The sequence below is a fragment of the Dreissena polymorpha genome, chromosome 14 (genome assembly GCF_020536995.1).
Source record: "Dreissena polymorpha isolate Duluth1 chromosome 14, UMN_Dpol_1.0, whole genome shotgun sequence".
Taxonomy (NCBI): Eukaryota; Metazoa; Mollusca; class Bivalvia; order Myida; family Dreissenidae; genus Dreissena; species Dreissena polymorpha.
This window is the reverse complement of record NC_068368.1, coordinates 17203447-17230204: the sequence shown is the minus strand read 5'-3', so window position 1 is coordinate 17230204 and position 26758 is coordinate 17203447. Positions and strand designations below refer to the sequence as shown.

General features: G+C 34.6%; 1 protein-coding gene and 1 long non-coding RNA gene across 2 annotated transcripts; one reads left to right on the top strand and one right to left on the bottom strand.

Annotated features, from left to right (window-relative positions):
- Positions 1-529: 529 nt before the first annotated feature.
- On the bottom strand, positions 530-2416 carry LOC127858649 (uncharacterized). Its single transcript, XR_008038998.1, has 2 exons — positions 2058-2416; positions 530-1345 (listed from the first exon to the last, which is right to left on the bottom strand). It is a non-coding gene; the product is annotated as an uncharacterized LOC127858649 (long non-coding RNA).
- A 2954-nt stretch (positions 2417-5370) lies between these two features.
- Positions 5371-24924, top strand: LOC127858632 (charged multivesicular body protein 7-like). Its single transcript, XM_052395847.1, has 11 exons — positions 5371-5457; positions 6136-6406; positions 6863-7043; positions 8185-8376; positions 9793-9860; positions 14510-14572; positions 15288-15336; positions 15691-15810; positions 18950-19048; positions 19641-19908; positions 23364-24924. Exons 2-11 carry the CDS (start codon positions 6138-6140, stop codon positions 23432-23434), a joined length of 1380 nt encoding a protein of 459 aa, XP_052251807.1. The 5' UTR covers positions 5371-5457; positions 6136-6137; the 3' UTR covers positions 23435-24924.
- Positions 24925-26758: the final 1834 nt, after the last annotated feature.

Genomic DNA, 26758 nt, shown 5'->3' with positions numbered 1-26758 from the left:
GTCAAATTTGATCCTGACCCGCATGTCACAAAATTGAACATTATATACGCTTATATCTTGCTTATTTTTTGAAAACTTTAAAAATATTCTTGTCCTTAACTCTAGGACCTAGGGCTACCACATTTTATATGTAGTGAGATATAGTAGTCCTCTACAAAATTTGCTCAAATTATGCCCCTGGGGTTAAATTTGACCCAGCCCAAAAGGTCACAAAAGTGTACATGTGCTTAAATAGGGCCTATATTTAAGTATTTGCACATGCAGAGAAATTTGTTTCAGCCTTTTTTCAGCAGTGGAGCGATACAGGGCCATCATGGCCCTCTTGTTTAAATACTCAAAAAAATGAAACCGGTTTCATGCTTGCATGAACACAGTTTATAAATGCTGTCAGAATTATAAAATATGCAATTACTATAAATACAAATGCCAGGGAAAAGTGCTTTTTGTACTAAAAAATTCGAATGAATATTACAATAATACATTCTGAATATTTTAGTATGTAATTAACAGTTTTGTCTGAGAAAATCACTAAATTTTATATATTTATTCAAATTCACATAAATCATATTTCAAAAACACATAATTACTTCAAATCCTTTCACACAATACTGAAAAAAATGCACAGTTTCTGATTGTTATTGATTCTTTATTAATTTATACATGTACCATTTTTTAATCTTGATGCATCCTCAATTGTATAATGCACATCTTAATCTGTTTTAACAATTATAATATAAAGATTAAGGCTGACTCAGTAAAATAATAATCCATGATTTCTGCAGTACTTGCAGACAAACTAGGAATACTGCTGTGATATTATCTATCTATCTAATAGGATACAAATTTGGCTTCAATAGAAAAAAAATCAAAGCATACACATGTATGAAATGTGTATGCATATATTAGTTAAACTTAAATTGATTGACCATCGATAAAAAGATATTATAATATATGTATATATATATATATATATCCTTGTAAAACTAAAAATTAAATATGTATGTTTCTATTACATCATTTAGGACTTTTATATTCAGACAAAGTAGAGTGAAGCTTAAAACAGTATCCAATTGTAACAGTCAATTTTGAGAAAATCAACCTTATAATTATTTTCTGTGTTGGCCAATGTCATAATTGGTATAAAATGTATATTGAACTGGAAGTTTTCTTTATTTTAAATGATAACATTTGCTTGGTCAGCCATAATTGTCACAATCAAGTGGTCTTTTTACACTGTAGTTTTCTCACTGACTATGGGTTTGTTCCGAGAATGAGCCACACAAAGTATCGTTGGGGAGATGAGTTGTCAATTTTATGTTTATCAGTCTTTCATAATCCAGTATACCTGTAAAAAGGGAATTTGTAACTAATAATCACACAATATACACAATTAAAATTGTATGCATTTAGATTTATTTAGTACTGCACATTAATCATTTTCCAAAAATATGTAGCAACATTACATTATATAATGCTGCAATACTAAAGTAATTTACTAATTAAAGGTCGCTGATGTGTAATGGATGTGGTGTCCACCTAATGATCTGGAGGTCACTGGTTTGATCCCCAGTGTGGGAGCATTCTTAAGAAATCTCCAAGAGACACCCAAGTACTGGTTCTAGGCCCAGGAAACGAACTCAAGAGCATTTCACATACATGTACGTAGTTAGTACTTTAAATTTAATCAAACTAAAAATGGGTTAAAACTAACAACTGAAACCCTTATTAATACATTTTATTTTGAATCAAGCAAATGTGCAAATTCATTAAAAACAATAAGTAAAATTTAAAAATTTTACTTTAAAGTAATCATGATAATTTAGATCATTTTCAGAATATTTAATGATGATAATGATACAATTATATATTCCCTAAATGATAAAAATAAAACATGTAATGTTAATTTATGAAAAAAACGTTTTAATTTTATCAATATCATGTTAATTACAACTAGATACAGGCAATTAGATCAGAAACGTGCATTAATTATATTAATGAACAACCCAGACATTTGTAGTGATTTATGGTCACTATTTGATTAACGTTCTATACATGACCTGTCATAAAAGGTATTTTTTAGCCAGTACTACAATCGGCAATGATAGTCTGTATTGCATACATATTTCAACGTCTATTATCGATTCGCTTCCTCAAACTGAACAAATATTTAATGTTTACATCGCGAAACGTAATGCATCCAGTTTCACTTTCGGTTTGGTTGGTTTTGTAAACACCGTAATTTCATCTTAAAAATTGGATGATTGGGTGATTAAATAATAATGGAAATTTAAATCACTTGGATAATAGGTCAAAATGCAACACAAATGAACGTTAATAGTGCTATTTATATCAAAGTTTCGGTAAAAAGTTTGGCGCTAGTTCAACGCGCATCGTATACAGCCTCATAACAATAGACTGACAACCTTTTGGGTAGTAAAGTAGTAATACAAGGCAATATGGCGACCGTTAGCCACGAGGCCTATCTTACGGAGGAATCCGAGATAGCCGATGTATCACGATTGGCAAATTAGTTGTTTATTGAAGTGAAAACATCAACATTATTCAAATTATATTTTCTAGACGGTGTGGTGTAGCCCACTGTCCGATGCGTTCAGGTTGCATTTACGCGGTTACACACCACTAACTCATTACGATTGCATGACATTTCTCGGCAAGATCATATTCACGATGTCACAAGTTTTATCAACATTAATTATCAATCGATCTTTACCTTTCACCGATTTTGTTTAGATCTGGATGCGATAATGTTATTATTTATGCATAAGTTAAATGTGGGCAGTTGATCCACAAGCGTTTGCTAAAATCCAGCAAAATTGTTTACGATTTGAAAAATATTTACAAACAATATGAAAACATCATTAAAAAGGAAAAGATTACGAACAGAGCAAATATTTTATTTAGACTTATACATAAGAACATCGTCTTAATACATACAATATTTAATTAAGAATGCTACGTTTCCACTACATTCAATTTCAATACAAATTAAATATATGCATAGAGTACACTTTCAAAACATAAACCAATAGTCTTTAAATGACAGAAAGATTTTGTAAGTGATGCCTGTAATATGGTACTATTGATCAATTCACTGCAAATAACAAATGCTTCTTTTATATATTTACACAACTTAATAAGATCGTTTTTGGATTAAGTCAGTTATTGGTTATACTTAAACACAAGTGGATTAGCATATCCATAACGCTTAAAACACTTTAACAGGGAAAAATACAAACGAAGTGAAACTCATCCCCAATGGCTCTACGATTGCATAATAAACCGTCTCTATTATGTAATGATAACGATAATGCGCCTCTCACTGAAGAGTGTATTCCGTGGCTGTGAACCGGGAAATTTGCATACGGGTATTGTTTTACAGAACAACTAAAGAGTGAATTCTTCATACACTTCATAATGTACTGCATGTTACTTTTGAAAATAAGAAACTTTAAATATGTTGGATATGCTATCAGGGGAAGGGATACACAACATGACCGTGTAAGAACACACTTGCGGCTAAATATAGGGGCAAAGTACCCGTGTACTAACCGAAGTTGTCCCATCATTGTTTCTTGTTCTTAAATTTTCTTCGTTTGGCATTAAAGTCTGCACAAATTCGAGAGAAAATCGTATGTGTCCGTTTGTAGTTTATTTACCAAATATTGAAAGCAGAAATGCAAAGCTGTTATATTTCTCTATGTAAACGTATTGAACTTTTACAAAATACTATCTATCAAATTTATATATGAGTACACTAGCTGTCCCCCCAATATTTATCCGCAGGGAGTTTAATAGAAAAATCCTGATTATATGCACAATTATTATTTATTGGAAAATGTACATACACGCCTGATCTAGACGTATCCTACTATGCCGAGGTTCATTAAGAAATGAAAATAACATTAAACTTCGATTAAAGATTCATTTTAAAGTGCATTTCTTGTATGCATTGCTTAGAATCTTGATAAGATGACAACCTCTCTGACACAGTCATAAGTACGCCTATTCGCCGATGATAACCTCTTGTACAGGCCAATAGGATCAACACAGGATCACATAGCCCTTCAAGACGCCATTAAAGCGCTGGAAAACTTATCATCTTCACGGGGAATGCGATTTAACAAATTCTCTAAATACCTAATATCAACATTCGTTCATCATACCTTTATGAATATAATATAACAAACATATTCTTCAACATGGCAAATAAAATCTCTGCGTATGTGTTACCATCTGCTCACCATAAGTTTGGATGCCAACATCGACAACATACTGTAGAAAGCTATTTGGATTTATAAGAAGAAACCTTATAACAATACCAATAGCCTGCAGCAAAACGGCGTACTTTGCTCTAGTTAGATCCAACACTGAGAACAGTTCCGTAGTTATGGATCCATCATATATCCCAGCATGTTAACATAATTGAGACTATCCAGAGAGACGCAGCCAGATTCAACGCAGGGTTTTACCGCTCACTGAATGAAATCCGTGGCTCTTTAATGCTTAATAAACTGGAACTCCAAAGCCTGAAGGACAGGCGCTAGACCTTCCTGTACTCGCAGGAAATGCGCAAGTTTTTTCTTGTCATGACAAATTGAACAACATCAAAGGTTAAAACGCAACGTTAAACCTAAAACTTGTAGTGGCTATCAATTCTAAAACATTTGAGAAAACCAATTTACCAACCCTACTAAGTGCGTTAAGACTTTCACGTGTATAACTGAGCAATATAAAAAAACTTTTCCCATGCCTGTATTTGACCGGAACAAACTTATTGGCAATGTTGTATGCGCGGACATTATTATCGGATTCAAGACTGCGCTGAATATTAAACCGTTGGAATAAACTCTCTCTCCCGTCGCGACATGTGATCTGCATAGCTCTGCAACGTAACCATTCAGATTCATAATAATGCAGCATGTCATGTCCTTACAAAACAATTAACCAAGTTTTTAATGCAAAACGTACGTCGCAATACAAGGTCATTTCGCATTTTATTGTATGGCATCCATGCATATGATATCGCCCATTAATATTATTATCTGTTGTTTTAATTGTAATATTTTAGCCGCAGACTGCTTGGAAGAGTTGTGAGCGTAAACAAGTTTGCCTTTTAATCAAACAAAACATTGTGGCATCCGTTCGGTCACAGCGTCCGATTTTAGTCCGCCGCTCGCTTTAATGTTTCAAGATGAACACACATGCGACTTACGGTCATATATCAACTCTAAGGTCACAATGCTTTTATCGTGCACTTATATTGAAAAATAGACATGATTTTGTGATACAATAATAACAGACACGATTAAACTACGCAATTTGCAAAAAAGACAAGGTCAGTAATGCCATCGATTTAGTTGCTTGTAACCTTGGAAAAAAATTGTAAAAAGAAAAGACAGCATCGGAGAAAGTGTAATCGTAGCAGATAATCAATTGGTTTGTTTACACAAATTGGCATGTTTATAAACAGAGATAATAAACTTATTATAATACTGTAGGGTCTAATATTGACAATGTTTTATTGAATGTAAAAGCCATTTCGCATTTGACATCTTAGTGTATCAATATTCGGACTCTGGTTATCCGAATATATTCCAAATATATATTCAATAACAACAGAACATAATACCATAACTTTAGTTCTTTGCAATACTTTTAAGGTGCAGTTAGTTTGTTAAAACACAAACATGCTAAACACAATGTGTTTGTTTTTCAATTTTGGGAGGTTAAATGAAAGATATTGTGAGAAGTCTTCTCAGAAGAGGGTCTGTTTTTGGAAGTTTATGAGGTTCTTCCGTTTTGAGGCTGCTTTATGCGCAGACTTGTAGTTTGCCCCAGTAATATCTTACTCATTTGACCAACTAGACTCATGAATATTGGACTCAATATTAATTTTCCAAAACTATGAAGTTTTTACTTTAAATTCAATTTTGGTGCTGAAGGGGCGTGGAGAATCAAAATACCTGTAGGACACCCCACCTGTCTGGTATGAAGGCCAACAAACAAACTCACATGGGTCAGGAGCAGGGATTTATTCTGTGTCCTCTATTTTAAAAGCTCATGTACCAACAAAGAAATGCAGTGACAATTTATTTGTGTATCTTTTTATTACAGCCATGGAAACAGTACCAGTTGGGAAACTTAAGCTTGTTCCAACAGATTGGGAAGATGACATGAAGATGACAGTGATGTTTGCACCATTCCGAGACAAAAATCTGAATCCTCGTGCTTGGGAACAGAAAATGAAATTCTGGATGGAGACTATTGTAGAAGAAAGCAAACAGTCGAAGGAAGCATTTGTAGATGTTTTGAGCTTAAGAGAGAAGTTCCTGAGGAATGGAAAGTCACCTTCTTGTTTTGAGATGGTGTTGCAAGAAATGGAAAAGTATGATGGATGTTGAATGACATTGACACTTCACATGGTCGCCATGAGTGGCATTCTTGTTGTGCAATTTTTTCTGTTTTTAATGATTAAGTTTTATACAATTTAACAGACAAACACATGCACAACACAGATCTGAAGGATGTTTTAAATGTTAAATTACTGTCTATAGCAATAAGCATCGCATGCAACATCTTTCTCTAATACCAAGTACCTCTTATTGATTTTGCTCCTGACTAAAACCACAGATTTATTTTTTTACAATGTCCATACTGTAACTTCTATCGAAAGTTTCTTTTCAGGTCATGAAATAGATCTTATATCTATATCTTTTGGGTTTTCTTTACACAATGCAGTATTTAAATTAGCATATGATTAAATTTTGTGGATGATAATCTTGCAAGTAATATTAAGACCCTTCCATTAGGAGTCTAGACAGTTTTGCTGATTTTTTTTCAGAAAAGGTCTTGTACGGCGATTGTCTGACATAAACAATGAAACAGCCACCGGTTGGTTGTCCTGGGGTTACGAAAAGTTGGTGAAGCAACCAGTGGGCTGGAGCCTGAAATGGTTTTCAGGGAAACAAGAAACAAAGCTGAACCAATCACCTGAAAAGTACATTGTTGTTGATGTCATAAAGGTATTTTGGCCTGAAGTTCAATAGTTTTTTTAAGTGATTTAATGCCCTGCCAAAAGTTCAATAGTTTTTTAAAGTGATTTAATGCCCTGCCAAAAGCGGATGGATATAGAATTGGACTTGTTCATCCGTCAGTCTGTCATTCCATCACTCCGTCTGTCTGTCACAAAACTTTTAATTACTATATCTCAGAAACTATATAACATATCAACATGAAACTTACGGGTATATAGATATCAACGAGGAGAAGTGCCATGCACATGAGCCATTACCCTACACTTTTAAATAAGAGTTATTGCCCTTTTTTAGGGCTATATCAGATAAAATACAAGACTTAAACATGAAACTTGATGGGTGTATTGATATCAATGATGAGAAGTGCAATGCATTAGAACCATAACCCTACACTTTCTTAAATTAGAGTTATTGCCCTTTATTGTTTTGTATTTTGCAACTTTTTAGGGCTATATCTTAGATACGCCACAAGATTTCAATATGAAAATGCATAGATATCAATGATGAGAATTGCAATGCATTAAAAAATTACCTAACATTGCAATTTTTTTTATTACAAGCATGCCATATATCAAGTGATTTGCACCCATCCATAAACAAACTTTATTTGGCATTGGATATCAATTGAACAAATATATTTGTTTTGTTTTAATCTTTGCATAATTTTATTGTAGCTTCAGACCTTTTAAAGTGTCTTAATATTGTACATAAGCAATGGCATTGCCTTGTACTCAATACTGTACTTGTAGAATTTAGCATCAAACTGTTTTATCTTCTTCACACTTCTATAAAAGGAATGATAGTTTTGCACTCAACCCTCTACATTTAGTGCTGGTTGTCTTTAAAAGGTACTAATTCCACGCTTGCTTGTACCTGATGACTTCAAGAGAGAACTGTTAGATACCTCATGATTGTTTCTTTATGTATTGTAAACTTAAAGCAGCATTACTGATATTGATACTGACTTTACGAATTACACAAAAATCAACTGCAATGTCCTCAATATAAATAACAAATATCATTGAAAATTTTGCCATTTGTTTTTCTAGAAAACCTTGTCAAACATGTTGATCTTGTCAATACGTTTTCATCAATCAGCAACAATATAAAGTATTTTATTTATTTACAGCAAAAGGGAGCAGAATTGATTGAGCTACGTCAGCGACTTCATCAGGCTGAGAAGTCTGGCATTGTAGAGTACACAATATTGCGAAATCAGCACCGGGAAATGTGTGCCTCTGATCTGGAGTTTGACCTCATAATGAGGCATCTTGAGTCGACATCCCAGATTGTAATCCAGCTCGATGAAAACAACTCAAAGGTGATCAATAAACTAATATTTGGAATGTGTTACTGTTTAAAAGGTACCATAAAGCTTAAAGAAGTCAAGTCAGCTTTTCCAGTGAATCATGTTTGGGTCTTTTTAAGAGTCAATAACTTTTAAAGTTTCAGCAGCTATACATCTAAAATACATTTGGATTGTTTTAAAATTACAATGTATTTGAGGGCAATTTTAACTAAGATTTGTTACGCTCCATTCAAGGAAGGCAGTATATAAATGGCTGTCACACAGTGAGTCTGTCTCTCCCTCTGCCTGTCTGTTTGTGTGAAGTTTTGTGTCCCAGCCAAAACTTAACCATATATTGATAGAATTTCAAATAACTTGCCTCAGTTGCATGTTACACCAATCTCCCTACATTAAACCTAGAGGTCAAAGGTCGATCGTGGTCACAAAACAGCTTGAAAATTCCTGTCTCGGTCTAATCTTTTGCCTAACTTAATCCATTATAAGACAATGTGAAACATCTGCCTTGCTACCTTAAAGGTCACACTAAGAGGTGAAAGGTCAAAGTTGACAATAAACCCACTGGACAATTCCTGTCTCTGCTTTAACTTTGCCATGTATTGATGGATTTCAAAATATCTTGGTTCAAATAAAATCCATCATTAGACAATGTGTCCGATGTAACACCCACTCACTACCTGAAAGGTCATGGGAACACATAAAGTTCAAAGGTCAATTTGGCCATAAAACAGCTTGTCTGGACTGTAATGTCATTTATCATGCTAGGTTAAAGTTACTAACTATTAACAACCACCATGAGCACACATTGTTTCGTTTGTAAAACCTGTTTTTACCTCAAGGTCACACTTAAGAGGTCAAAAGTCGAATGGCGATAAAACAGCTTTTTCGGGTTTTAACTTTTTCATTCATCATGCAATTTCAAAATAACTTACTGCCAATGACTATCATAAGGAGACTGAGTGTATCACCTGTATCATTACCTCAAATGTCAAGGTCACACTTAGAGGTCCAAATTCAGAATTTGCCCATAACCAGCTTGTTTTTGACATAAGCCTTGTTGAAAGACAAGTGTGGAATGCTGAGTTATTCATGCCCTATGGACAAATGTCTTGTTTTAAAGATAATTTTCAAACCAATCATTGTATACAGCAAATGGGTTTTTAGTGAATGGCAATGCAATAGGCTTTTTTTGGAAAACAGGGTTTAATGAATGTTTGTAAAGTGTCATCCCAAATTACGAGTCCTCACCGGCTTATCTAAGACGACACTTTTTGCTTGTATTTTATTTTTTATTTAAAGTAAGTTTCTTCTCAGAGAAAATCCAGTTTAAGGGGAAAGTGTTGTCCTTGTGGTACTCTGGGATGACACTTTACGCACATGTATTAAACCTCATATTTCCATATATTTTATATACGATTTTCTGCATTATAGCTAGTGAAGTTCATTGAAAAGGAGTCAGTAAGTTCTTCAATAGACGAGCAAGATCTTCACATTCACAGGTGAGTCCGAAACAAAAAAACTTTGCCACTCGGATATACATGTGATGAGTTTGTAGTCGCTTAGAAAATTCGAAATACATTTGAGACATTCATTCTTGTTTCAAGTTATAAAGCCTTCATTTCATACCCTCAGATACTTATGAGCAGCTTACCTGATGGAACCTGAACAGACTGCAAGTTACTCCAAGCTGTTCTGGTTTCATGCTGGTTGCCATTTTAAGTTCCTGGTTTCTGCTGGTTGCCATTTTAACTGTGTTTGAGTGTGAAAAGTTGACATGTTTTTGACAACCCAACCCTAGGAAGCGCAAGCCATGAACCATTATGTTTTTATGCCCCCTTTCAAAGAAAAGGGGGTGTATAGTTTTTGCACTGTCCGTCTGTCTGTCAGTGTGTCAGTCTGTCACACTTTTTGTGTCCGCTCTCTAATTCAAATAGTTTTCATCCGATCTTTACGAAACTTGGTCAGAAGTTGTATCTAGACAATATCTAGGTCAAAATCGAATATGGGTCATGCCGGGTCAAAAACTAGGTCACAGGGTCGAAACACTCTAAGTTTTTGGACCCCTTTTTGTAGCAAAAATAATTATATTTCGTGACTCTTAATTTTCGGACACACGAGTTTTCGTCCATAATTAATGTCTCTAAGTTTTCTGACAGTATATTTTACAGCGCTATTTTACCAAATTTCGGTCCTGTTTTCGATATCTAATGACGATTCGATCATGGGGTTTTACTATCAGATTAACATCATAAAACACTTCAGGTGCATGCCTGAGGGCAACCGACCATTACATTTGCGTTATTGGGTAATTAACCTTCTAAACCAGTGTTAAACAATGGTTTCGCCCGATAGCATACCGGTAAGTGTTATGACAATTACCAGGGGTATTGCCAATTAACAGTTCAATTATCTACCGCAATGGTACTACCCCTTCTCAATAAAATAACTGTGACAAATACTAAACGCTTCAAAGTGTGATGCACCCCATTGCAAGTTTTACGAACAATGGAAAGTGTTAGACTACAACTATCGGAAATGAACAAACAAAGAATTCATAGTTTGCTTTTTTCTGCGTTTTAATTACAGGTTCATACTAGCGAGTATCGGTACATCACATGCTCATCTTTGAGCTCGTTGGTCAAAGTAAAACCTTGTAGTAATTTTCTGTCAAACAAATTAAGCTTAAAATTATTTAAAATGCAGTGCAAAAATATATAACTGTAATTTATACTATACGTCATGGTATTTTACAAGCGCATGCTATTACCGGTAGTAGTTGATACAATTGACGCTATTTTCGGACACTTCAATTTTCGGCTCTAAGTTTTTGGACACCTGTATTTTGTGAATATTTTTCGTATCTAAGTTTTCGGAGACGAAAAAACATAAAAAAATTTAAGTGTCTGAAAACATGGAGTAATTTCGGTAATATGCTTTAAATGGACATAATTATCTGACCTGCCAAATTATACTTTTGTTAAATAAATCAAAGCAGCGCAGTAGGCAGCATTGTGTTTCTGAAAAACCCATCGTGGTAAAAGGTCAATGTCAAGGTCATCCTTCAAGGTCTAAGGTCAAAAATACAAATCCATGGTAATAAGGTTTAAAGGGAGATAATTATTCAATATTGAACATAGCAATTTGATATTTAGCATGCATGTGAACCTCATGGAGCTGCACATTTTGAGTGGTGAATCTACAGTCACGGTAGTGGCTTTTAATTATTTGCTACTAAAAAATAGAGATTAGAGACAATTATTTTCAAGGGAAGTAATTTATATAATTATAAATCTCAGATTATATATTTCCTTACCAAGAATTTAAGTTCTTTTCAAAGTTACTGTACAGATTTGTATGTCCCCCACCACTATAGTGGGGGACATATTGTTTTTGCCCTGTCTGTTGTCTGTCTGTTGGTCTGTTTGTGCCAACTTTAACACTTTGCAATAACTTTAGCTATATTGAAGATAGCTACTTCATATTTGGCATGCATGTGTATCTCATGGAGCTGCACATTTTGAGTGGTAAAACGTCAAGGTCAAGGTCATCCTTCAAGGTCAAAGGTCAAAAATACTAAGTCAAAGCGGGCGCAGACGGGGACATAGTGTTTCTTACAAACATATTTCTTGTTTATTTTGATTATTTATAACTCAAATGATTGATTTTTCAAAGGTTTTTGTTTATGATATAATTATCATTTCTTTCCTGTACTAATTTGTGAATGGTAGGGTTCATAACATACCTGTGGACTTATGTCCATAGATACATGATGAACTCTGGCCTTGCTTGGTTGTCAGTGATGTAACCCCCCCCCCCCCCCACCCCGTTTGATTGGACAAAATCCAAGGGAAGTAATAAGCTTTAAAGGGAGATGATTTCTATACCTGCCAAATGATGAATAGAAATTTATTTTCAAAGCGGCGCAGTAGGGGGCAGTGTGTTTCTGATGAACACATCTCATGTTTAGCTATAAGATTACTGTTCTGGTCCAATAAACAGTATACAGCATTTACTAAAAATGGACCAAAAGGAGAGTTTCAAATGGTATTGCATATTTGTATACTGGTACGAAAAGATGACAAATTGTGATTTGATTTCCATTAGGTCTTTAATAAGGTCTTTAATAAGCAGTGTTTATTTTTCAAATCTGCGGACGGTATTCGGCCCAATTCCAGATGGAAATACTATATATTTTTTCCCAAATGGGACCCGCAAAGTCCCAATTAAAAGTTTACGCATTTATATATATATATATTTTTTTTTTTTTTAACATCTCAACTTAAGTTCAGCTCCTATTAGCAAAACAAATACAGCACTGATGTCCCAATAATAGTAAAAAAACTGGGATTTTTCCCAATCCATAGGGACCCCGCCCAATTTCCAAAATGGTGAAATTTAACACTGATTAGTTGTTGCAAACATGCTTTGTTTTCAATTCATCTGAGCATGAAGTACTACTGTTGAGCTGATTTGGTCACATTGTATTTGTCATCATGCATGGTGTGTATTCAACTTTTAGCTAGTTTTTGCAAATTTGGCCATTTTTTCATCCAATTTTGATGAGACGTGGTCAGAATTTTGACAAGTCGTGGCTGAGTTTGTAACTGGGTCACATTGGAAAACTAGGTCACCAGGACAAACCTTAGCAAGAACCTTGTTTTCACTCTAGATACGACTTCATTAAAATCTTTATGATTCTTAATCAGGACATTTATCCTGACAATATGTAGATTGACTTCTAATCTAGGTCATGTGGGTAAAAATACTAGGTCATCAGGTAAAATCTTTGTAAAACCTTGTTATCACTTTAGTGGCAATATTTTCGACTCAATCTTGAAGGGAATTTGTCCAAATGTTTATCTTGACAATAACATACAGTCAAGTACGAATTTTGGTTGTGTGCATCCAAAAACTAGGTCTTTAGGTAAAGACTTATAAAAGCTTGTTCCAACTCTATTTGACAACATCTTAGCCAAGTTTGAAACTTGGTCACATGCCTTCAAAAGCTAGGTCATTAGGTCAAATCTAAGAAAAATCCTTCTTATTTTGTAGATTGATTTAATATTCCTGAAAGAAATCGAACATTTATTTTTAGTTAGTGAATAAATTTTTAGAAAATGAACTACAATTGCCTCTCCTTTCATACTTGTTCAAGTAAGTTAAGTTTGGGTGGTCCAATTTATTAAAGCACCGTTATAAAATTCAAACACTTCCACCTGACTGTGTCTTCAATTGACTTTTTTCTTGCTTGGTTATAGAATCTGTTAAATTTCAATGTTAAACATTCTTATTTAGTTTCTGATAGGCCAGGAACAGTTTTGAAAAATGGCTTCTGCTCAAAAGGATCCAAAACATGAGAAAGCAAAGAAATGCAAATTAAGTGTTTATCATAGGGTGTATCCCAGTTACAAGTATTATATATTGATAAAAAACGATAGTAAATACACATGTATTTTTTATCTGTTTTTATTTCTGTTGAAAGTGACTTATCACACTACTGTAATTCTTCATGAGCACCCTTTCCATTTTAATGGAATTTTCATTTAAAGGTCGTTTCTTCTAAAGAAAACCATAACTTGTGAAAGTACTTTTATTTAAAGTATACTTTTATAATTTTTTCATTATTTATATAAGAAAACAAATGGAAGCAGATTTATTTTAGTAAAAAATATTTTTGCAAGAATACTGTAAAACCCAAATTATTCATGGAACATTAATTATTTATTTTACGGCTTGACTGTTCCATGAATTACCGGTAAGCACAAACACACCGAAAAATGACCGACGCACTGCAGTCCACACAGGCCAATCAGGGACACTACCTCCCGCCTAGACTGAATTTTATCTAAGAAGAGACTTCCTTTAACCCTTTCAGTGTGAGAACCGAATTTTGAAGGCCTTTGCAAACAGTTTGGATCCAAACTGTTTGCTATTCTGATAGTATTCTTTGAAAAAAATCGAAGAAAATGCTAATTTTAGAAATTCAGCAGACAACATTTTAGCAGAAGACAAATTACCCAGCATGCAAAGGGTTAACCAAAAAATTCCATAAAGTGTAAAATGTTGTCTCTGATAAGCCTGTGCACTTGCATCAGTTTTTCAAGACCTTAGCTCATATAATTCGAATACGTATCATGTTCTTTTACAGGATACAGAAAGCCCATGGTGAGCTGAAGAACAAGATAGAAATACTCCTGAAAGAGGTCAAAAGGTGGGTAGTATGTGGTGGTAATTGTTGGCACATGTTTGAAAAATGGTAAGAGCCAGAAACAAAAAACAAAACTTTCAGCTCGAAAAATTTGTTTGTCCATTTTTTCAATTATGGATTATTTATCAAGCATACGAGTAAATGATTTTGTATCGGTTATGAAAAAAGTCGAATTTATAGCACTGAATTTGTATTTTTTTCAGAAATGTGTTGATATCATTAATTAAACAAATAATTGTTGCTCTGTTTCACATTCCACACAGTATTTATAGATCAGGTCTTTCAATACTGACAATTGGTGAGCTTTTGTGATCATCTTTTGTCAGTCATTCATCGTCCACTGTGTGTAATCAACATAACCTTGTGAATATTCTTTATGCCACAACATTTGTCCCAATTATGTCTAGACGGAGTTCAAAATTGGTTCCAGTCTGTTATAAAACATTGCTGCAAAATGCATAGAAGTTTTACTTATATATATGGCTTTAGTAAAACCTTGTCAATGCTCTATAAGCTACATTTATTGTCCAATCTTCATGGAACATGGTCAGAACATTTGTCCCAATGAAATCTCTGCTGAGTTTGGAATCGGGTAACTTACTCATGCAGTTCCCTGTTGTGTCCTCAATTAGCTGTAATGGAACAAAACAAGCAGGCACTGTTCTTTCTGACAGCTGGTCAATCATTTGTATAGATGTTTAAATCACTTTGATTTCAGATTGGCAGCTGAAGCGATTTCTTACAAGCAAAACGGAATGAATAAACTGGTGAGTGTCTTTATTTGAATGATATGATTTTCTGACATGGAATGGTGGCACACCTATATTTGTCTCTTGTTTAATTGTTATATGGTACAAGTTGCAAGTACGTACATATATCAGTCAGATTGTTTGTGGGTCTGTGCAAAGTTTTGTCTCTCACCTATGACATTGCCAAATATGGATGGGAAAGGTCATACTTTTGGGTTAATAAGGTTCTTTAGTAACAGCACTTGTTTTTTGTAAAATCATGATTATAGAAAATCATTCCTGAAATAAAATCTATATTCTACAGAAATTAACACCTGTTTTCTATTTACATGAGTTTCCCAAAACCAATAATTTCAAGTCCTTTAACACCAGGCCATAAGTTGCATGCGTAAGAGGAAGCTGGCATTGGCGCGAGTGGACAAGTTGACGGGGTCCATGGACACACTGGACGACATTCTACACCGTATCAAAGAGGCAGAGTCCAATGAAATGGTACTTGTTTATTTGAGCCCTGCTCTGGGAAAGTTGGGCTTATTGCATGTGCCTACAGTGTCATTCCTGATTAGCCTGCACAGTCCACACAGGCTAATCAGTCCACTTTCATTGCATTTTTGTTTAAAGGAAGTATCTTCTTGCCGTCCCTGATTAGCCTGTGCACATTCATTAACCCTTTGCATGCTGGGAAATTTGTCGTCTGCTAAAATGTCGTCTGCTGAATTTCTAAAATAAGCATTTTCTTCGATTTTTTTCAAAGAATACTATCAGAATAGCAAACAGTTTGGATCCAGATGAGACGCCACGTTCTGTGGCATCTCATCTGGATCCAAACTGTTTGCAAAGGCCTTCAAAATTCGGTTCCCGCACTGAAAGAGTTAAGCCCTGCTCTCTTAGAGCAATCCTCTTCAATACTAAATATTTAGAACTGTAATGCAACATTTTGATTTTCTGTTTTGTTTCTTTGCATATGCTATATTGTCAATCTGCATCCAGAAACAAAGTTTAAGAAAAATTGACCAAACAATTTAGATTTTTCAGACATTTCAAGTTGCCAACTAGGGCTGTCACGATACGCCATGAGCGTACCGTGGTATATCGTGGTACGACAACACTGTATCGCGGTACGTACCGCGATATTTTACAGAATATGTATCTGTGAAGAAAACAGCAGAATAACAAGTTTTACAAACTTTATTAAACTCAATAATCAGAAAACACTGGTATCATAGTATGACTAGAAACTGTAAAAGAAACTGTAATAAACTTGATAGAAGTAGTCATTGTTATTGTTCGCGTCTTTTTCTAAAATGTCCGCCATGTTGTTTACAATAGCTGTGACTATGATCTGTGTAAGTTGAACGCTTCAAGGGCATGTTCAAAATGCGGAGTCAGCGGGCCCAGTATTGAAAATCCGTAGCGTTCTGACTCTTCCTCGACTTATTCAGAATCTTAGATATCATGATTCGGAAGTGCCATGCTTTGAACGATCGATATACAAAAGAAAGAAAATAAGAAATAGAATAAACATCTTTTGGATAATTATGAACTTATTTGCAAAGGAAATCTGTCCCTAATTCCAAAAAAAGTACAGGACCCATACATCACCGTATTTTAAACGTGAAAGTTAAACATCTACAAGTGGAAGCGCTTGCTTGACCTGGATATTAACGGATTATTTATTTAGCCCTTTTGAATCGCTTCTACATTTTTCAAAACGATATCTATATCAAAATAATTATGTAATGTATTTATATCTGTGCTAATATAATAATATTAAAAAAACCGGTGCGGCAACGCCGTACCGCGGTGCGATTTTTTTCACGACATGCACCGCGATATACCGGTGAATCGTGACAGCCCTATTGCCAACCCTCTTGTTTTTTTTGTCTCTTATGAATATATAATAATTATTTATTATGTAAGACTAATGTGGTTTATATTTACACATAGATGCATTATGTATGCATTTATGATAATAAATATGATGTAACAAGTGGCATATCTTGAAAGCAATTGGGCAAGGAGAAGTTCAAATTGCTCAATTCATATTGCTTACCTAAACAATTATATTCAAAATTTCCTAGTTTCCATATAAAATAGTTCAGTGCTGCAAACAGTTTTTAATATGTGAAATCGTGAGATTTTAAAATCATTTGGCACATTTGTTCACCATGATTAGACGGTGTGTCGCGCAAAAGAATTACGTCGATATCACAATTTGAGTTCAAAGGTCAAAAATGGCCATAAATGAGCTTTTCCGGGCCAAAACTATGTCATTCATTGTGAGATTTTAAAATCAGTTTAAAATCATTTGGCACATTTGTTCACCATCATGGGACGGTGTGTCGCATGAAAAAATTACGTCAAGATCTCCAAGGTCGAGGTCGCCACAACTAAAAATAGATTTATTTTTAAACAAAGGGGGTTAATTATAAACAATCAGGTCAGTTTGAGTTGTCTCCCTTTATCAGACTTTTTTTCACATTGAAAACCTGGTTTTGTGACAATTTTGCCCCTTGTTTTCAATTCATTTTGTAACTTTATGTTTGCATGGTACCTAGAGAGGACAGGAAGGAATAACATGTACTCACTTAAAATTCAAAATATGTTTTTCTCAATGAATAAGATAGACGCAATTTTAACTGGGAAAATAAAGGGACTTAATTCACACTTACATGTTTAAAAAAATGTAATTTCATATATTTGTAAACAAAACAATGATATTTAGAATTTTATGAAATAATTATAACAGCAAGAAAATACATTCATTCCCAATCTCAAAACTTAAAGTATAATTTTCTAGCTCGCCTGAGCAAAACGTGCTCATGGTGGGCTTTTGTGAGCACCTTTTGTGCAATGTCCATTGTGTTTTGTAAACATATGCCTTGTAAAGCCTCTAGAAGCCCCATTTATTGTCCAATCTTCATGAAATTTGGTAAGAACATTAAGTCTTAATATCTTGACTAAGAATGACTTTAGCAAAACCTTGATAACACTCTAGAAGTCACATTTAAAGTCAATCTTCATGAAAATTAGTCAGAACATTTGTTCTAATGATGTTGTTGACAAGTTCAAAAATGGATCTGGTCTGTTAAATAACATGGTCGCCAGGGGGCAGGACATATTTCTTTGTACGGCGTTGGTAAAATCTGATTCTAATGACGTTCGCAGTTGATTTCTAAGGAAAATTCTTCTGGCTTGTTGAAAAACATTGCCTCCAGGGGCAGGGCTGTTTTCTTTATATGGCTATAGTGAAAACTTGTCTACGCTGTATTAGCCAATACATTGGCCAATCTTCATTAAACTTGGAGATATAAGACTAAAAACTAGGTCACTAGGTCAAATTAAAAAAAACACACAACATGTTTATATTTTAGGAACCACTTTTTTGGTCCAATCAGCATTAAACCAATTGTTCTCAATCCAATAGACCTCCGGCCCCTTTCCCAAAATGGTAAAAAGTTGCGAAGATTTACACATTTTTTAAACAATTTAAGGCTTTAATTGCTGGCCACTTGCAGTTGTTGACATTAACACATATTTAATAAGCTTAAATCAGTATTTTATATTTTATTGTTCATCTCAATATTTGTATTCATATCAAATAAATACATGCATTTGTTGTTATTTACAGATAATTAAAGCCATAGCAGGTGGTACAAGCGTGTTGCAAGGCCTCCATTCTAGAACAGGAGTGGACGATGTTACATCTGTCATGGACAATCTGGCTGATGTATGTTATCCCTTTCCCAATAAAAGCCAAGTGAAAATGGCATTTGCAACCAGTATTAAACCAGAACAGCCTGCGAGTAACTTGCAGTCTGTTAGGTTGTATTCTGTTTGCTTCTCACAAGTTCCTTAGGGTTGAAAATGAAGCCTTTAAAACTTGAATCAAGCAAAAAATAGGTCTTTAATTCAATTTGATTTTTAAGGGACTACAAATGTGCTTATCTGAGTAGAGAAGGGTTAAGCTCCACTAAGATCAGCCAGGGGCTGGATTTAAGGTCATCCTCGTGTCTTAAATGGGCTGTGCTCTGTGAAAAAGGGGCTTAATGCATGTGCGTAATGTGTCGTCCCAGATTAGCCTCTGCAGTCTGCACAGGCTAATCAGGGACGACACTTCCCGCTTATATGATATTGTTTGTTTCAAGAAAGTCTCTTCGTAGCAAAAATCAAGTTTTGGCGGAAAGTGTTGTCCCTGATAAGCCTGTGCAAATTGCACAGGCTCATCTGGGACGACACTTGACATACAAGAATCAAAACACCTTTTCACAGAGCACGGATCATATATAACAGTATTCTTGTATCCTCTATGTGAACACCAGGTCACTCAGACTCAGGACGACATCATGGCCGAACTGAACACCTCCACCTTCGTGGATGAGTCTTCACAGGAGGAGCTAGAAGATGAGCTGTCAATCATTCTGAGGGAGGACATGCCTTCCAGGAAACAGGCCACACACCCTGGGATGATTGACTCCGCCTTCAAGGGGGCTCATGAGGGCGCTGATGAATGGGATCTGCATAGAGAGTTGGAAGAGATCCTCAATGAATCCAGTGAAGGGATTACAGACTTGGATAAAATGCTAGATGGTAAACAGTGTTTTTTAGGGACAAATTTGGTTCCCATTCAAAATGTCAAATAGTATATATTTTTCCACACATAACAGTCTGAAATCGGCAAAGTTTTTTAAAAAAGGTTAAAAAATCTTTTTTTAAATAAATTGCAACATACCCAGCTCTGTAGGTTGAAATTTAGGTAGTATTATATTGAAAAAAGGTATTCTAAATTTAAAAATTGTGTAAGCAAGAAAAACAACACCAATTTCTCAAATGTTTGTCAAAGCAACTCAATTTGTTCAATCTAAAGAGCAGCGGCCCTATTCACACAATTGTGGGGAAAAACACTGATAATAAACACTCTCAGTTTGTATTCAGTGCCTAGATCAGTTTGTATTCAGTGCCTAGATCAGTTTGTATTCAGTGCCTAGATCAGTTTGTATTCAGTGCCTAGATGCTTAAAACTTTAAAAGATCACTAATCAGCTCTCAGTCATTACGTTGTAAATGAATGGATTATTGGGAATATAATGATTGGCCTGTTTGTTTGTTTGTTGTTCCTTCTGTCTGTCAGTACTAGTTTATTCCTAATGATATATTTGTATAACTTCCATAGTTCCTTCTTACAAAGCTTTGATGTTGTCACAGATGTTACCTACAATCACTCGCAACACACCCACATCACCTGACCTCAATTTGACCTTGACATTGACATACTTTTTACTTGAAGAAGTTCAAATTTATGTTCACTCAAAATGATACTTTGTGTTTATCACGAAAACTTCTTGCTACAAAGCTTTGAAACTTGCATGGATGTTATCTGTAAGCACTCTTAAAGGGGCCTTTTCACGTTTGGGTAAATTGACGAAATTGAAAAAAGTTGTTTCAGATTCGCTAATTTTTGTTTTAGTTGTGATATTTGTGACCAGGGGTCAGTGGTTCGAGCCCTACTGAGGGTTACCTTTTTATTCCCCTGGATCGAATGATCCGGGGCATATTGGTTTTGGCCTCTCTGTCTGTCATTCTGTCCCAAAACTTTAACCTTTGTTAAAGTTTTGCGATAACTTTTGCAAAATTGAAGATAGCAACTTGATATTTGGCATGCATGTGTATCTCATGAAGCTGCTTATTTTGAGTGGTGAAAGATCAAGGTCAAGGACATCCTTCAAGGTCAAAAGTAAAAAAATGCAATCCAAGGAAAGTAATATGTTTTAAAAGGGAGATATTTTCTAAACCTGCCAAATGATATATTGAAATATTATTTCAAAGCGGCACAAAAGGGGGCATTGTGTTTATGACAAACACATGTCTTGTTTTCTTTTTTTATATATTTTATTCTTGATTTTTGACTGGAGCTTTTTGTATCCAATGTTTACATTGATCAATATAAAGCATTAAATGACAAACTTCAAAACATGCCAAAATCTGTGAAAAGGCCCCTTTAAAACATATCAACTGACCTCATTTGTGTTGTTGAAGGACACTTTGACTAACTATAAATATTCTTGGTTGACCAAAAGTGCTGTGTATGGTCAAACATCCATTCCATGTGCTAAAAAGTGTTGATGCTTGCATGGATTATATCTATAAGCACTATTCACTTACAGAAATCCCTCTTACCACATTTTGACCCTGACATTGACTTTAACTTATTCAGAAGGTGCACATTCTTGATTAACACAAATAAGATTCCTTTCATCTAATACAAATAATGCACACAAAGCTGTCATACTTGCATAATGATATCTTTGAACACTATATAGAGACTAATATCATCTGACCGCATTTCACCCACAGGTGGTTAGCGTGTGGCTATGATATTAATTAGTGAAAACATCATTTTGAATGATAAATAATCATATTATAACGAAAAATTAACTTTTCTGAAAAAAAAATATTTCACTATCAAATATATATATAACAAGGTATGCAACTCAAAATCAGCCCAAAACGGGGTGCATCGCTTTGAACAGCCATATCTTCATAAATTTTGCAGCGATTTTCACGATCTCGGTCTTATTCAACGCAGAAATGAATTTCCTTTCTGGAAATGTATATGTCTTGCAATATTTTTACAAATGCTGGGTCAACTTTTAAGAAATAACACGATACACAACACGCATGACCCAGTTGACAGTGATCATGCTGTCTTTAAGACTGAAATCTTCACGGAGTAAAGGGCAACTTCCCTACAAAGTTCATGTAGTTCGATACCATAATTCAATAAAACGTATGAAAAAACATTATTACCGTTCTTGTCGTTACATTCTGCATCAAGACTAACTGTCCAGCGCCGTTTGAAACCTTTGTTTACATACATTTCAACTAACTGACATTTTAAACATACGAGTGATTTCATTGGTCCAATGCGGAGGTGTGTCTTTACAACTGGAGATTTCATTCATAAAGAATACATGATCACTGTCAACTGGGTCATGCGTGTTGTGTATCGTGTTATTTCTTAAAAGTTGACCCAGCATTTGTAAAAATATTGCAAGACATATACATTTCCAGAAAGGAAATTCATTTCTGCGTTGAATAAGACCGAGATCGTGAAAATCGCTGCACAATTGATGAAGATATGGCTGTTCAAAGCGATGCACCCCGTTTTGGGGTGATTTTGAGTTGCATACCTTGTTATATATATATTTGATAGTGAAATTTTTTTTTTCAGAAAAGTTAATTTTTCGTTATAATATGATTATTTATCATTCAAAATGATGTTTTCACTAATTAATATCATAGCCACACGCTAACCACCTGTGATTTCACCTTGATAATCGCCTAATTTTGGACGAAGAATATATTAAAAAAACGTCAGTCTCTGAAAAAAAGTTATTGAGGCAATATTTAGGATTAGCCCTTGTAATAAACCACATGTGCAGAAATGAGTGATAGTCATAATGAATTCATTATTTGTTTTTAAATTTAGTATGGTAATAAATTATTCAAACTAAAGCAATGTCGTTTTAAAATTATGGCTTTATTTAACACTTATAGCGCTGGAACCGAATTTTAAAGGCCTTTGCAAACAGTTTTGATCCAGATGAGACGCCACAAACTGTTTGCTATTCTGATAGTATTCTTTGAAAAAAATCAAAGAAAATGCTAATTTTAAAAATTCAGCAGATGACATTTTAGCAGACGACAAATTTCCCAGCATGCAAAGGGTTAATGTATTAGATGCGCTCTGGGAAACATTGTCCAAATGCACCTGCAAGTGTGCTCCCAGACTATCATGTACACAGGCTTATCAGGACTGATACTTTCCGCTTTGATGGTATTTTTTGTTTAAAGGAAGTCTCTTCTTAGCAAAAATCAAGTTAAGGCAGAAAGTGTCATCCCTAATTACCCTGAGCGCACTGTACAGGCTAATCAAGCATGACACTGCACACATGCATTTAGCCCAGTTTTTTCTAAATTGATGCTTATATGATTGCTTATTAATGATGTGTTTTTTTTTTTAATATTGAAATGATTTTCTTACAGATCTTAAACTGCCTGATGTACCCCAGAGTTCTCCAGGTAGAATACCTGGCAAACAGTTGCTGACATCTTGACGGAAAATATTTGGAAAAATGAGATGTACCTGACTTGTTCTGACTTACAATTTTATTATGGCTGAGATGGAGGTGAATTCTTACATCCCGACCACAATATTAAAAAAAAATTATGTTTGTGCGTTTTCAAAAAATGCCTTTGATTGACACATTAATGCATGGATAACTGAGTTGGAAAAAAGTGATTTGTGTCGGTCATTTTCTTATGTGATTGTGTTTAATTCTTTAAATTATGTCTCACAAATAATTATGATTTCACAGTAAATCAAAGTCTGATAAAAGTTTATAGTATAGAGAGGTAGATCAAATAAAACATTGCTTCCATTCTGACTCACAGTTTTATTGAGTATGAAAAAGAGTAATAATCCATTTAAAGATAAATTTAATAGGTGCTTATATTTAGTGCAATACTGTGTGATAGAATATGAGATAAGATTGTCGGCAGTCTGTTTTTTATACCCCCAGATCGAAAGATCGGGGGTATATTGTTTTTGGCCTGTCTGTCATTGTATGTGTCCGTGTGTGTGTCCCAAAACTTTAACCTTCTTCATAAATTTTGCAATATTGAACGTAGCAACTTGATATTTGGCATGCATGTGTATCTCATGGAGCTGCACATTTAGAATGGTGAAAGGTCAAGGTCATCCTTCAAGGTTAAAAAATTTCAAAGCGGCGCATTAGGGGGCATTGTGTTTCTGACAAACACATCTCTTGTTTCATTTAACAACAATGACATACCAAAATGAAGAAATAATTACGTTTGTCAGTACCAATTGTTTATATGTGCTCAACAATTAATGGCTGTTTGTAAAATGTTATTTTTTCATTTTTGAAACGAAAGCATTTCCTAATAACGACGGTAAAACATGTAAATATACCGTTGATTGCTACCAAAAATATGAAAATTGGCATAAAGATGTAATTGAAGGGAGACAATTCGTGCAACCGAAAATATATACACGAGTTGTCTTCCCTATAATTATTGCGATACAAAATTGAATCGGACGTTGCAATACTGAAACAACTAAAACATTTCCATAATTAAACATTTTCCAAAGAAAAAAAACTTTTATAATGTTCTTTTTAAGTAATAGGTGTGTGTGTGTGTGGGGGGGGGGGGGTTACTGGTAATTGTTGGTATTGCATGTTGCAAACTGATTATACTTATCATTTAGTAGTTTGACTAAGCATCTGTTTACGCATCGGCGTATACAAAGTACTATGGAGTTTTACATTTTATGCAGTTATTTAACGGAATTATTCGAATATTCTAGCACAAGCTATTTAAGATCATTGTCCTTTATAACGTCAACACTAAGAATTTTTATTTACGACGAAATGAAACAACAGGTCATGCCAGACGGGGACCTACACAGTATAAATTGTTTATTTAATAATTCGTAAGCTTCGTTTTGTAAAGAAAACATGTTTATTGATATCGATTCTTGTTTCAAAAACATGTATTTTGCAATAAAAATATGAAATTGAAATGTTTACGTGTTTACTATTTCGGAGATATGAAAAGTTTAATGACATAAATCGTGCGTGCGCAAGTTGCTGCATGCTTTGTATACTATAATTGGCTACGCAAAATATATTGCATCATAATTAAATTATGTGATACACCGCTGCAACAACTTTTATATTGTACCAATTATTCATGATATACGAAGTACCCGCGGCTACCAGACATATGCTGTGCGATCGATTTCTTGTTGATATATGATATATGTATATCAATTGCAGCGAATGAAGGTTGAATGGACATTTTCTTTGTTGGTGAATGCATGGTAATTGTTGATAATTTGGTGGAAAGAAAGGGTGGAATCAAATTATGTATTCCATATAAACGGCTGAAACATAACGACGGATGAAAGTATAATAACATTGTAACGTAATCGCGCGCTATCAAATATATATACGAAGTTAATTTAGCGTGGGCATGCAATTTACACGGTTCCAAGTTTCAATTTCGGAACATTACATACAACTACGATTGGTACCACCGAAAGCTATCAATAAAACTTTAATATTTTCCTGGTTGTTGCTAGAAAATTGCGATACGTGCCATAACCCATGTTTTGCTGATACGCACAATAACGCAGAGCGATATAGAGAAAAACAGGTTACTGTCCCATCGTTTTGAAATATATCAGGCGAGATTTAGAATAATATAACGGCGAGGCAAATTGTTTGGTTTGTTGAACCTGATTCATGTTGATAGAAATTGTTGACTTAATTGCAAATCCCACGTAACTCTAAACATTGACTGATATATAAGAACTACCTGTTGACCATGATGTAAAAAATATATCAGGCAACGTTATATCAGGCAGATATCAATGCGGTGGTATGATGAATACAAATATTGAATGCAAAAGCCAATCAAACGATCCGGCATTGTCCGATATGCACTTTTTTCTTACTACATTCAACTCGACGAAATAATAACAGAATTAATTATTGCACAACCCTTTCGAAGGGTTAATCCGGTAGAGTTGTTGTACATGGTCGATCTAGTCTGACTTAGCACAAAATCCTTTCAAGCGCACTGGAAATTGTTCAATTGATTAATCTACTACCGTCCCAATATAAACTTCTGGGACGTGTATTGGCAGGTACCAGAACGCGACGCGTCTCACAAAGCCATGGAAATGGTGTATTATATCGGAATGTAAAATAAAAAATATCGTGTTTAACCTGGGTTGGACTTTTAACCCCCCCCCCCCCACACACACACACACACAAACATACCTTGGGGCTCATAGCATCAAATCATAACATGCTTTGTGATATACCGGTAATTCTGCCGAAATACGGTGAAGAAATGCAAATATTATTTTCGTTCGCACAATCTTGAGTAAAATTAGTTTATTTGGAGGGACACTCGCCGAGTTCTAACATAATGTAAACTCCGGCGCGTGAGGACTTTGAAAATAGGCACATGATACATTTGCATCAGTTGTCTTTGAACGATGTGCGTAGGTGACTGAAATGGGGGGCCCACTGAAATGCGAGAATTAACCAAACATTCATCATTTTAAGTGATTTCAATTAGTCATAGAAGGTATTATGATAGAGGGTCGTGCACAATTTATTGTTGTTGTTCTGTGAATATACCATGCAGTTAATAAATAAATCGTACATAATTTCATTTCAATCTGCTTTTAACTCATAAAACTTGTTTCAACATGATCGCTCGGTTATGAAAGAGAGGTTCCGAATATTACACACTAACATCGATTGTTTGGACAAACCCCCAATACAGCGCCGGGTCTATTTAAGTGGTCTTGTGAGATAGTTTACGCTGAGATATCGATTAGG